This window comes from Eublepharis macularius, chromosome 4 (assembly GCF_028583425.1).
Source record: "Eublepharis macularius isolate TG4126 chromosome 4, MPM_Emac_v1.0, whole genome shotgun sequence".
Taxonomy (NCBI): Eukaryota; Metazoa; Chordata; class Lepidosauria; order Squamata; family Eublepharidae; genus Eublepharis; species Eublepharis macularius.
Genome location: NC_072793.1, coordinates 118,707,015 through 118,720,260, shown reverse-complemented (window position 1 = coordinate 118,720,260; position 13,246 = coordinate 118,707,015). Strand labels below are relative to the sequence as shown.

The 13,246-nt window shown below is 40.4% G+C and overlaps 1 protein-coding gene across 1 annotated transcript in view; it reads left to right on the top strand.

Annotated features, from left to right (window-relative positions):
* DNAH12 (dynein axonemal heavy chain 12) overlaps nt 1-13,246 on the top strand; it is a 176,388-nt gene that overhangs the window by 1,322 nt on the left and 161,820 nt on the right. The window contains exons 2-7 of the mRNA XM_054976049.1: nt 3,798-3,888; nt 4,631-4,657; nt 7,844-8,033; nt 9,260-9,335; nt 10,230-10,388; nt 11,578-11,773. Coding sequence (XP_054832024.1) covers nt 3,798-3,888; nt 4,631-4,657; nt 7,844-8,033; nt 9,260-9,335; nt 10,230-10,388; nt 11,578-11,773 — 739 coding nt within the window. The remainder of the gene's footprint in view (nt 1-3,797; nt 3,889-4,630; nt 4,658-7,843; nt 8,034-9,259; nt 9,336-10,229; nt 10,389-11,577; nt 11,774-13,246) is intronic.

Below are 13,246 nucleotides of genomic sequence, written 5' to 3'. Positions count from 1 at the left end.
CTCAAAGTACCCATGGCAGAAGGCTGATGGGCAGAGCTTTTGGCCGTGTACTCACTTACCTGAGGTCATGAGCAGCGCAGCTGATGTTTTGTAGGGTGCATGAGCAGGTGATTGGGTGCGGGGAGGGGGGGGCTCGCCCATCCCAGAAGCAGACGTGGATTGGCCTCCATGGTAGTTCCCATCCTATGCTCCTTCGGGCTGCAGGGGCAGGGCTGAGCAGCGAGAGAAGGGCTCGTGTTTTCCTGTTCAATGGGTGCCTATGGGCTGCGCCTCCTTTTTTCCTGGCATAACTTGCCGCTGCTGGAGGGGGCGTTCCCAGGGCTGGAGTGGCTTTGGAAGTGGACACACTCGCGCCCTGCCTCCCACCCCGCCCCCTCCCGCACCAGCGTGGAAACTTGCACCAGACTGGTGCCTCTGCCCAGCTGCCAACGTGCCTGCTGCCGGTGACCTGTCTGCGGTACTGCGCCTCGGGTGGGTGCCAGCGGAGAGGGGTTTACGTTGGCGTAAGTGCCATTTTATTTATTTATTTATTTATTTATTTCAAATTTCTATTCTGCCCTCCCTGCAAGCGGGCTCAGGGCAGATAACAACATATTAAAATACAAAATACAATAAAAACAACATATTAAAATACAGTAAAAATTCATACATATTTAAAACAGGATGGTGGACAGCCTTCACAGGGAGGGTTAAGAATTTATACACCTTTTTTTCAGGCCGGCGGAGGCCCAGCCTCAACCATATGCCTGGCGGGACAACTCTTTCTTGCAGGCCCGGCAGAAGGATAGTAGGTCCTGCCGGGCTCTGGTTTTGCAACAACCAAAGTGGAAAACCACAGCAAAGGGACAAGACAACAACCAATGGAAAATTGCAAAAGTATAATGAGTGATTATTAATAATACAAAGTGACACAGTGCATGTCTGATCTAATTCTAAACACTTCCAGGCTATATATATCCAATTCTCATATACAATATTACACAATATCCGGCCAACTGTAGTAAATTTGCTTCTTTCAGCAAGGTGGAAGCTCAAAGAGAGATGACAAAGTCAGTGCATAGAAGAGCATGGAACAACACTGTTCCTGTTGTAAACATTAAACAGTCTCTTGCATGTTGCTTTATCTTTCCAAATGAAACAAGGAGATGGTGAACTTCAAAGGACCGAAGACCCGACAAAGAACCGGTCATTGATAACACTTGTTTCCAGACTGCATCAGGGGTCAACAGACCTTCTCCCCATGCATCTCCAAAGCCTCACTGCTGCTTGCAATATCTCAGGCAGCAGATTGATGCACCCCTTTCTTTTTGGCTGGGCTCTGGTTTTAGCAGACGGAGCATTCCACCAGGTGGGAGCCAGGACCAAAAAGGCCCTGGCTCTAGTCGAGGCTAGGCGGGCCTCCTTGGGGCCAGGGACCACCAACAGCTGTTTGTCCCCTGATCGGAGTGTCCTCCGGGGAATATACGGGGAGAGACGGTCCCGTAGATACGCTGGTCCCAGTCCGCACAGGGCCTTATAGGCCAATACCAAAACCTTGAATCTAATCTGGTACTCCACTGGCAACCAATGCAGCTCGCATAAGAACGGTGTTATATGTGCCTTATTTGGCACTCTCATAATAAGACGTGCCACTGCATTTTGTACCAGCTGTAATCTCCGCATCAGGCTCAAGGGCAGCCCAGCGTAGAGTGAGGTACAGTAATCTAGCCTAGAGAAGTCTGTTGCTTGGATCACTGTAGTTAAGTCATGGGTTGACAAGTAAGGGACAAGTTGCCTGGTCTGCCACAGATGGAAAAAAGAGGACCTGACAACCTCTGTGACCTGTGCCTCAATTTTCAGGGAGGCATCCAAGATCACCCCCAGGCTCTTAACCCTCAGAACTGGCATTAACGGTGCCCCATCAAGGGCTGGGAGCCGGAATCCTGAACCTAATCCCCCATGGCTCAAGTACAAGACCTCCGTCTTCGTCGGGTTCAGTTTCAGCCAACTCTGCTTCAACCAACCAGTCACAGCTGCAAAAGCATGTTCCAGGACATCTGGGGCTGAGCTGGGCCGTCCGTCCATCATCAGATACAACTTGGTGTCATCTGCATATTGATGACACCCAAGTCTGAAACTTCGCACCAACTGGGCAAGGGGGCGCATATAGATGTTAAACAATAATGGGGAGGGTATTGCTCCCTGTGGGACCCTGCACACCAAAGGGTGGCGGGATGACAATTTCTAACCAAGCGCCACCCTCTGTCCCCAACCATGCAGAAAAGAGACAAGCCACTGTAAGGCCTGTGCAAGGCTTAGTTCTCTCCCTATGCGGTTTCCACCCTGCTGCTTAGGATTGCACTGTTAAGCAATTTAACATGGTATTTTCAACAACATAGAAACTACTCAGTAGGTACTAAGTAGTATAGTTCATAGTCACTGTCCCTTTACCATCATCTGACCATTTCCTCATAGTACAGTCCTCTTACCTGTATAAAAATAAATACCTCCTGAATAATTCAGTCTTGCATAGTTTGCAGAAAGCCAGGAGATTGGTGGCCCTTCTAACCTTATCAGGCTGCCTTTCCATAAGGTGGGGGCCACAACAGAGAATTCATGTGTACAGGCAGTTGTTGATTTTGCCCATTTGCAGGGTAGCACCTGCAGAAGGCCTGGTTCAGTTGAGCAAAGCTGTTTGATGGAGTATGAGGAGAGAGGTGATCCTGTAGATATGGTGAACTAAGAAGCCTTAGAAGGGCTTTGTATCTGATAGCCAGTACCTTGAACTGAGCCTGGTAACCAATGGATGGACAGTCAATGAAGTGACTATGGAATGGGAGTAATATGCATGCTCTGTCTAATAACTGAACTGCAGCATTCTGCTTCAATTGGAATCTCCAAATCTCTGAATTGACTTTGAAGGGAGACCTATGTAGAGATAAATGACAGTAAATGGGGGGCAGATGAGGGGAGGAAAAATCAGTTTTCTCATGTGCTTGAGAGTTTAGAGAATCCTGGAGACAGGGATTTCGGGGTAGTAGTTCCAAATTTTCCCCCTGAACATAGTGCAAGAGTAAATGTTGAAAGTTAGTTCAAGGGAAAGGGGGGAGAAGGGAGAGTAGCCAGTTTAAGCCTCTGAAGACCTTAAAGAATTCTGGAAGGGGAGACTTTTTACGGTGGTGGGGCAGGATTTATTCTTACTCCCCATGATTCCTCATAGACCCTCAGTTAGTATTTCCCTAATTTTGAGTGTGTGTGTATTCTGCTATTAGGAGTATATTGTAATAATAATGAAATTTCTTGGACTGTGATCTTAAGCCTGTAGAGGGAATATGTATGTAGCAGCTCCAAAGCTGGGGTAGGATAATGAACGGCAAGTAATTTTGTAGACAGCTAAATGTAATTGTTTGGTTATTCCTGAGTGATTGCTGTGTAGTACAACACCGTACTGTACATCATACTGTTGCACTGTTTTCTTAATTTTGTAATCCAGTCTTGTTTCATTGTTTGTTGCATTACATTATTATATTGTATATAGTTAATTGTTTAGTACACTACTCTAATTTTTTTAATCCAAGTGAGTGCTTTGTGAAGTGTATGTATACTGCTCTGATTACATTGATTTTAACTGTGGAATCCTCCTTGAGTCTCAGAGAGAAAGTTTGGTTCTAAATGAAGTAAATAAATAACAAAGTATGAGAAACAGTATTGCAAAGTGATGGACAAAAGACCGGACTATGGTAACTATTTGTATTAGTTTTCAAAGTGTTTATTTGCAAGTTTTTAAAATTACATCTTTGCTGTATATTTTTCTTCAGTGTTACTGGGGCTATGAAAGACTATACAACAGCCATAGAAGAGTTTGCTAAGAGAGGTTCTCCACCTCCTGCTCCAGAACTGCCTGCTACAGTAAGTTAGTGATGCTTTTTAAGATGTGACAGTGATACATCTAAGGCTTACATCCTTAAGAGGAGGAGGAAAAGAACAGAATTTCATGCACGGAGTAGATTGAGTCAGACACTATTCAAATTGACTATGCTAGACCCAAATATTTGTAGAATCTTCAGAGGATCCCACTTGTATCAGCAACAGAAGGGACAAGAGGGTGCAGCACAATGACATCCCTGTTGATATTATCCTTGCTGCTACTGCTGGTGTATCTGTTAAGCTGATGGAAATTGTTGTACACGTGTGCTCATTCCTAACAGTGTCATAGATCCAGAGGAGTTAGCCATGTTAGAAGCACCTTTAAGACTAACCAACTTTACTGTAGCGTAAGCTTTCGAGAATCACAGTTCTCTTCGTCAGATGCATCTGATGCGTAGGCTTTCGAGAATCACAGTTCTCTCCATCAGATGCATCTGATGAAGAGAACTGTGATTCTCGAAAGCTTACGCTACAGTAAAGTTGGTTAGTCTTAAAGGTGCTACTGGACTCTTTTCTATTTTCCTAACAGTGTGTTCGTCTTCTGTGCAAAGAAGCACTGGAGTTCCGGCTTATGAGTATTTGAGGGAGGAGGGGTGGATACATTTATATATCCACTGTACTGTGGAAATGTAATGGAAAGTGATGTTCCTCTGGAGGAGGTGTTTTTGTTTCTATATGGTATTCTTCCCTTTCTTGTAATTCATTATTGTACTTTTTTCAATAGATGAACAGTGAGCAGAGGAAAATACGAGTAAGTGAAACATTTTAAAAGTTTTTTTCCCCCAGTAACGTAGTTTGATTCTGAAAGGGAGGAAAAACTGTCTAAAGAATGTTCAGAGGAAGAATTAAGAGTTGCTTAATTGTCTACTTGTTGATTTGTACATACTGAAGTAATATAAAAACCCTCACTTCTTGAATCATGAGTTTTAAAATATTGTATGATTATTACTACAACCCCCTCTTTCTCTTGGGTAGATTTTGCCTTTAATCTTTCTCTTACACCCTCTGGGTAGATTGCTGCCACCAGGAACATTATATTCCAAGATATTTTATTTAAATTTCCCCTTTAGTAACGTGCCCAAGGGTCAGGCTTTTTCGTGGTACTATGTGGCCCTGAGGAAAGGAATGGGATATAGGAATGACAGATACTCTGGGATATATATATATAAAAAAGTTAAGTTTTATTTTTATAAGAAGTGTATCGGTTTCATATTATTTCCAAAACCTGATGGTTTCAAAAGAGTAGTTCTCAATTTTTAAAGTTACTTTACTTAAACCCAGTCACACAGATCTTCTCTCAGGCTTCACACACAGTTTGCCTGCTTTTGATATTAATTTCTCTCTCAATTACAAGTAAGACCTTTTCTCAGGCGCACACACAGTTTGCCTGCTTTCTCCTGACTGAATGTTCTTTCACAAACAGCAGTTCAGGCTTCCACAAAATTTCTATTTCTCTCAGACAACATAAACAAGCTCAGGCTGCTCACAGCTTGCCTCTCTTGCCCTGACTGAATCTTTTCTCTCCACCCAGTAACTGAAAACTGCATTCACTCCACCCACACTCTCAGTCATCAACCAATCATATCACTCACTCATCCCTCTCTTTCACCCCATTCTCCATCTATACCATACCAAGCATTTAAAGACACATACATACATTTACTTAAAATCATTACAATTATATTCTGGAATAACTTGGAAGATGCTCTGAAATTCTGTTAAGTAAACTTGAAGACCATGTTCCTGGTCCATGGAGCAAGAAAAAAAATGGGTGATTATTGGAGTATGGATATTTTGGATGTCCAGTATTATTTTAATACTAGTGTCTGTTTTTGAATGGATGGGATTACATTGCACACTGTATAAAAAAAAATTCTCTCTCCTGGAAGGTGTTCTTCATTGAGTTAGCTAATATGAAAATTGCTGATATCACTTATCCTGTTTATTGCATCCTTTTGCATTAGATCATATGTGTACAAGTTGTGACACAGCAAGCTGAATGCTGCCTATTGGTCACATGTGATATCCTACTCATAACTTTGCTAAACCTAGGCCATTTCCACACTACTTACCTTCATCTGGAATGCTGTGGAATGTCGCAAAAAACCCACCGAAGATAGCGTCTTCTCACACGAGTTTTGTGTGATGTCGCGCAAAACTCGCACAAGAAGATGCTATCTTCTGCAGGTTTTTTTTGCAACGTTCCGCAGCGTTCCAGATGAAGGTAAGTAGTGTGGAAATGGCCCTAGTATTTTTCAGCCTGTCCAAGAAGGCAAAAGCAGGAGAGTAAAGGGCAAGCCACCATTACGTAAGTTTGGCTTGCTGTCTCTCAAGCGTGCATTAGACAATCCCTTTGTGAACCAGTTAGCAGATATTGTAGTCCAGTAGCCTTCATCCCATGTGTTAAGACTCTTGGGTGTCCCACCTGCTGGGTTGTGAGCCCCTCTAGTCTAGGGAGGGGAAGGTTTCCTGTTATAGCCTGGCCCTCCATTTCCACTGCTACTCAATAGGTTAGTGGTAGGGGAGAGCGCGTTTGTGTGATTCAGCGTCATGCCCATGTGTGACATCAGTTCTGGTGTGAACCAGATGTAACATCAACATAATCTCAGTGCTGTAATTCTCTAGGAATCAAACAAAATACCTTCTTCATGCTCCCCTCCCCCCCCCCAGTCTCCTGCTGGGGTGCCAGTGAGGGTTGGCAACCGTACTGTAGGCCTCCCATTTTTAAAAAAATGCCTGCCTTCTGGAAGAACCTACTGCACTGAGAGCAAGGGCACCACAGCTCCTGCTTCTCTTTACATGAATTCTGAGATGAGCACTAGGATGGTAAGATGAGGTCAGTGGTAGGTCTGAACTAAATCAGTAGTTTCCTCTTCCTGCTTCATACTCCCCTCATGTCATTTCTAAAGTTCTGCTATCTCTCAGGAGCAACATTCTGTGGACTCAGTGGGCTTTCAGGAGGAGGGGAGAGGCAGGAAAATTCCATTCTGCAGATTGAAAATGTAATCTGGATCCAGTCCAATGGTTCAGATTGTTGCTTGTCCTTTAAAGCAGTATACTTCCTGGTGCTTATCTTATCTTTCCTGAACCCTGCGCTCTTGGACTGCTGCCTGTGGTTCTGGCTTTGACATGGGTAAGATCACTCTGGCTCCCCCACTTCCTGTCACATGATCCTAATGTCACATGCTAACAGCTCAGTGGCTGCTAGGTCTGGAAAAACCACTGCTATACTTCAGGATGATTTGTTAAGACATGGTGAAGTTCTTTCCTGTTAAATACTATTATGTATTGATTTTCACCAAATCTGTTTTCTGTGAAACTTTGGTGCCCCTCTTTATCCCCTGTAGAAGGTGACATATGTTGTTATTTAACATCCTGTCTGATAAAGAACTGTGGAGAACTCTGATGCTTACACACTGTTTTATCTTATTTTTGTTGGTCTTAATTTATTAAGTATATTTTTATCCCACTTTTCTCCCTGTTGGGGACCCAAAGTGGCTATAATCAAAGGTATTACATGAGTTTTCTTTTGAACTGCCTACTACCATGACATTTCATTGTTTCGTTGACTGTTGAAATTGCTCAAAGTTTTTGAGGCTTAGGTTATAATATGCTATTACATTTATTATGAATATCAGTATCAGCTAAAGGTAAATTGTCCAGTTTCCTGATAACCTTTTCTGCTGTTGAATTGAAGAGAGGATAAACTGATTTAAATTATTTACTGCTTATTATTTTGTTCTGCAAATATTTTTATATTGTATAGCAGAACTGCTAATTGCAATAAACTGACAAATATTTTGACTTCTAGCTTTCAAAAGAGGCCGACCAACTTAACATGATATAAAAGTACAGCTTTTTAATAAATGAATAAGGAAAAGCACTGTTTGGTTTTAATGTTATGGAGATTATGTGTATGATCATGGTGTCATTTCAGAACAATTATCTCTTTATGAAGAAGTGTGTAGAAAGTAATCCAATAGTGCCTATTCAGCAGGAATGGTTAACCTCCATGCTCACTATGGTACCTCAGCATCTAATGGAAGCCAAAGGCAGGGAAAAACTAGTTGAACAACTCTTAGCTGAGGTAACTTCAGATTATGAAATGAGCATGAAGCGATATATGGGTAAGTTCCACTAATTATATGTGTACATATTATATCTCTATTGGTACTAAGGTTACCAACCTCCAGGTGGGGCCTGGAGATTAGTTCCCCTGGAAACCAATGACAGCTTCAGAGGATGAATTTTATGGCATCACATCCCTGCTGAGCTCCCTCCCCAGGTTCCATCCCCAGATCTCCAAGAATTTCCCAACCCACAGTTGGCAACCCTAACTGATACTAGAACACAGCTCTTAGTAATCACTGTCATCTATCCAGAGGAGTTAGCCGTGTTAGTCTGTAGTAGCAAAATAGAAAAGAGTCCAGTAGCACCTTTAAGACTAACCATCTTTACCGTAGCATAAGCTGTCGAGAACCACAGTTCTGTTTGTCAGATGCATGGACAAAGCATTTGATGAAGAGAACTGTGGTTCTCGAAAGCTTATGCTACAGTAAAGTTGGTTAGTCTTAAAGGTGCTATAGGACTCTTTTCTATTTTACTATCATCTATATATTCCTAAAAATGTTTTTCCTATTACATAATTTATAATTTTCTGCAACATACTTTTTTTCTTATTGGACAGCAAAAACTGACCTGGCTGTATCATAGATTTCCCCCTTTATCCTTATTTTCTGAAAGCCTGCCAACTTGTTTTTGTTTCTAGTTTTAGTAATAGTAATACTTAATAAATGAAGTGCTATAAAGAGTTACTTCAGTAATCCTGAAAGGTAGATTAGCTTTACTATCCCCAGGCTACAACAGTGGTCTGAAGCCAAAATATGGTGGTTTACCTTCTTGTGGGCTTTCCAGAGACATCTGGCTGACTATTGTTGGAAAGAAGGTTCGGGAACAGATAAGCCCTTGGTGTGAACCTGCAGGGTTACCTGTTAACTTCATAGCTGAGACAAGTCTTCAACTGGAGAGCTTTCAGCTCAGACTTCATACCCTTCTTAACCTCTACATTACACCATCTCTTAACAAAGTCAAAGTTTTCAAAAACAAAATAAATGTTAAATAGTGATTTTTTTAATATATGAAAAGGTAAGAAGAGATTGTTGGAAATGGGGGGGGGGTTCTATTTTTATGGCAGAGCTGGGCTAATATAAAATATGTCGTTAGTTTCTACAGTAACATTTGAGAGAAGTCTTCAAACATTTGAACATTCTAATGATTTGTTTATTAAGAAAGAATGGAAAAACAGAGTTTTAAAAAATATTGTAAATAATATTTCCTTATTTATTTATTCTAGTGCGAAGTGTTCTTGTCAAGCCTTCTGTAAAAGGGCTTGAATATGAAAAAGAAGGACCTTTGCCAGTTTCACCTGTGTGAGTAAACTAAATCAATTATCCTTTAGGGTCTAATGAGCCTATCTGATGCATATATATATTAAGTAGGAGGCATCTTGCTAGCTTCTTGCTTGTGACTATGATCTGTATGATCAGTAAGTGTATCTCTGTAATGTGGATGGCACTAGGCTTGAGCTTGAGCTTATTCTATAGATCAGGCTGTTATAATTGCCCTTTCTCTATATATCTGATTAATTGGGTTCTAGAGGATGAGGAGGTAACAAAACTCCTACAGTGCAATCCTATGCAGTTATTCCATTGAAGTCTATGGGCTTAGACTGAAGTAACTGCATAGGATTGTACTGTTAGTTTTGTAGGACAAATACTTCTGATTTTAGTTGTTGGAAATCTAAATTACGCAATTATTCTTATGGACTGGTGAGAGTAACAGAAAGGTAGCTGGAATATTAATATCAGGGTTGCAAACATAAGTTTGTGAGAGTGGGGTTACCAGGTCTTCACCTGGAAATGGAAGCTGTATCTTTAGATGCACTAAGGATTTGAGAGAGAAATCAGCCGTGTGATGAGGTGGTTAAAGTACACTTTCTGGTTCCTCAGGGTTAAGTATTCCTTGCCTGTGGGGCAGTCAGTTATTATGTCCTCTTCTTTAGAGTGGCCTATGGCATGCCACCCTTCAAACTAAGTTTTGAGAAGATTTGGGAAATGCAAAGTTTCTGGAGACTTCTGCAGATATGCATTTGTCTCTGCCTCAGTTATAACTTCATAGGAAGCAGTATTTTTTTTCTGAAGCAGGAAACTTGAAGTCTTAAAATCAGTCAAATATATTTAAGCTGGAAAGTATTCCTGCTGTTAATAAAAGTTATGAAATTGCTTTGCTTGTGCTTCTGTTTAAAATCTTCTTTGTTTTTCCAGAGGATTCGATTTTTCTCAGCCTTGGCATAAAAGCTTTCTACAAGCAAGAAAACAGATTCTTGCAAATTTACATATTCTTCATCCAACTCTAAGAACTTTACTGGATATTGGTTACAAAACCTTTTCCAGTTTGCTTTTAGTGGATCTGTCAAGTTTCAGGTAAAATTTATGTTGGAGTAAAATTCTTTTATAGTGACTTGTTGTCTTAGATCTTTATAGCCATTAAAGGTATTTGAATTGAATTGAATTGAATTGAGTAAAATTCTAAATATTGTATGTGTAAATATGTCTGTTTAGGTACATTAGATTATGTAATAGTTGTTCATTTTTATGTCAATATTTTAAAAAGTTGCTAAAATCATGATTCCTTACAGCGCTAGAAATTAGACAGCCTCAGTGAAATAATTATAAGATTTTAATATCCTGTTACTGTTACTATTTTATTTTATTTTTCCAGCTTTGAATCAAGACTGCTTTCCTCCAAATAAACTATAGGTTCAGTATTTTAATAAATATATCTAATTTTCAATGTGGCCACCATCTATGGATAATAATAATAACAACAACAATAATAATACTTAAATTTGGAGATTGGGGCCATGGACTGAAAAGGTAGATCTTTCTAAGATCTAAAAAAAGAATGTATTGAGAGGTAAACCTCCCAAAATGATAAGAGGTAGCTTTAAGAAACAGATGCCCTCAGTGGCCATAACCAGGCAATCATAAGAGTGTTGTCAACCTAGAACCTTGGTTTCTATCAGCAAAAGTCAAGGGAGAGGGCAGGGCCCTTTCCAGGGCTGTTTTAGCCTTTGAAGGAGTACTCATTGGAGCCAGGCCCAGCAGCAACCACCAGGTGACTTGATACCACATGACTTGCATGATTCACCCAAGGTTGGCTGCTCACTACTGTTCAACATCAGCCACCTTACAAAAGCCTGTGGTGTCGTGGTTAGCATATCAGACTAGGATCTTGGAGACCCATGTTTGAATCCTCATTCTGCCATGTAAGCTCACTGGGTGACCTCAGGCCAGTAACACACTCTCAGCCTAACCTACCTCACAGGGTTGTTGTGAGGATAAAGTGAATGAGAGTGATCTAAGCTCCTTTGGGTCCCCATTGAGGAGAAAGGCAGGGAATAAATGAAGTTAATCAATATAGCTGTAATTGGGGGGGGGGCAGATAAAAGATATATTGATTGACTGTTGAGTGGGAAGAAGACAAGAAAGAAGGAAAAAGTGAGGCTATAAAGGCTGAAGAAAAAGTGTAAATAGTGTGGGGAAGGGAATTCAGTGTCCATGTTTCATACAGTTTAATTTTTCATATCTGTCTTATTTTATTAATGACTAGGTCAAAAGGCCCTGTTGATTGCGAATCACTTCAGAATGACGTGTCTATAAACTGCTTAAAAACAGAAGAAAAGTTATTAAATACATGGTACCCTAGGGTTATCAATCTCTTCACCAAAAAAGAGGCACTGGAAGGTGTAAAACCAGACAAAGTTGATTCTTTCTATAACTGTGTTGCTACACTTATGTCTAATCAGGTAAAGCTGCATTTTCAGTTATCTACAGTAGCAGATTCTTGCCAGACTAGAGACCTTGTATGTGCACTACAAAGTGCTTATGGAGCTTTCCCAAACAAGTAGCTCTCTGCATATGCAAAGAACCACACTCTTGGTGCTGATCTTTGTTGGACTGAATGGAGAAGTTTCTGTAATGGAGGTATGATTCCATGCGCTCGTCAGAAACTGTGTATTAACAAGAGCTAGTTGGATTGGAGTGCCTATATATGATATTGAAGCCATTGGGAAATTACTATGAACCTGAGTGAATTCACAATTAGATTTTAATTACAGATCATGTTAATTGTCCCCTGCTAAAACTAGAAATAAGGCTATTAATTACTAACTGGAGAATATAATATTAAATGTGTGTTGTACAAGTCAAAATCTTATGGAAACACGAAAAGTTCTATGACACTTACCTAATAATGTTTCTAGAACTTGCATTAAGCTCTTTACAGACAGCTTGATTTTATAGGGTTGCCAGCTCTGGGTTGGGAAATACGTGGAGATTTTGTGGGTGGAGATGGGGAGGGCAAATTTTGGAGACAGGCTGGAGCTCAGCAGTTATAAAGCCATAAAGTCCACCCTCCCAAGCAGCCATTTTCTCCAGGGTAATTGATCTTTGCTGTCTGGAGATCAGTTGTAATTCTGAGAGATCTCCAGGCCCCATCTGGAGATTGGCAACTCTATCAATGGAACATTACTGTTATATATAATGAATGATAGTGCAAACTGAATGATGCCACAAACTCAAAAGCATAGAATCTGCTAAAGTTAATTGGAATGATTAGCTGTCAGATAGTATGTATGTTGTTCAAAATACCTTTTGAACCAGACCTGTACAACCTGAGACCCACTGAACACAGCCATGTGTTATAGCAAAAGCAAGATGTTTAGCGAACCCCTGATTTGCTGCCATCTCTGGTTGATAAACTGTATTTTAGCTTGTTTGGATCACAAATTGCACAGGCCTGTTAAGCAAATCCTTTTTTTAAAAAAAGGAGTATAGACCCCAAAATGTGTGAAAAAACTGTAAGAGTAAAAAACAGGCATGATATGTAGCTGTAAAACCAGAACTTCTAATCTTTCTATATAATATAGAATCATATTTAGATGAGATTATTTAAATTTTATTAAAGAATTAAATTAAGTAAAATGCTGCTTTGAGCACTTCAGGATACAGGCAGATTATAAATGGATAAAATAAAATTCTGCACTAACACCTAGATTTTATGCTTTTTATGCTTTTTATAAAATACGTACGGATTTTCCCATTGATTAATTGATTCAATTTCTAGCCTGGCCTCCCCGCAAACAGGCTCAGGGCGGGTTACAATGGCATAATCACATACAGGTACATAGGCATATATAAAAACAAATGCTATCAATATGCTATAAAATACAATATAAATACAATATAAACCAAGATACAAGATTACTTGGGCATTCAAT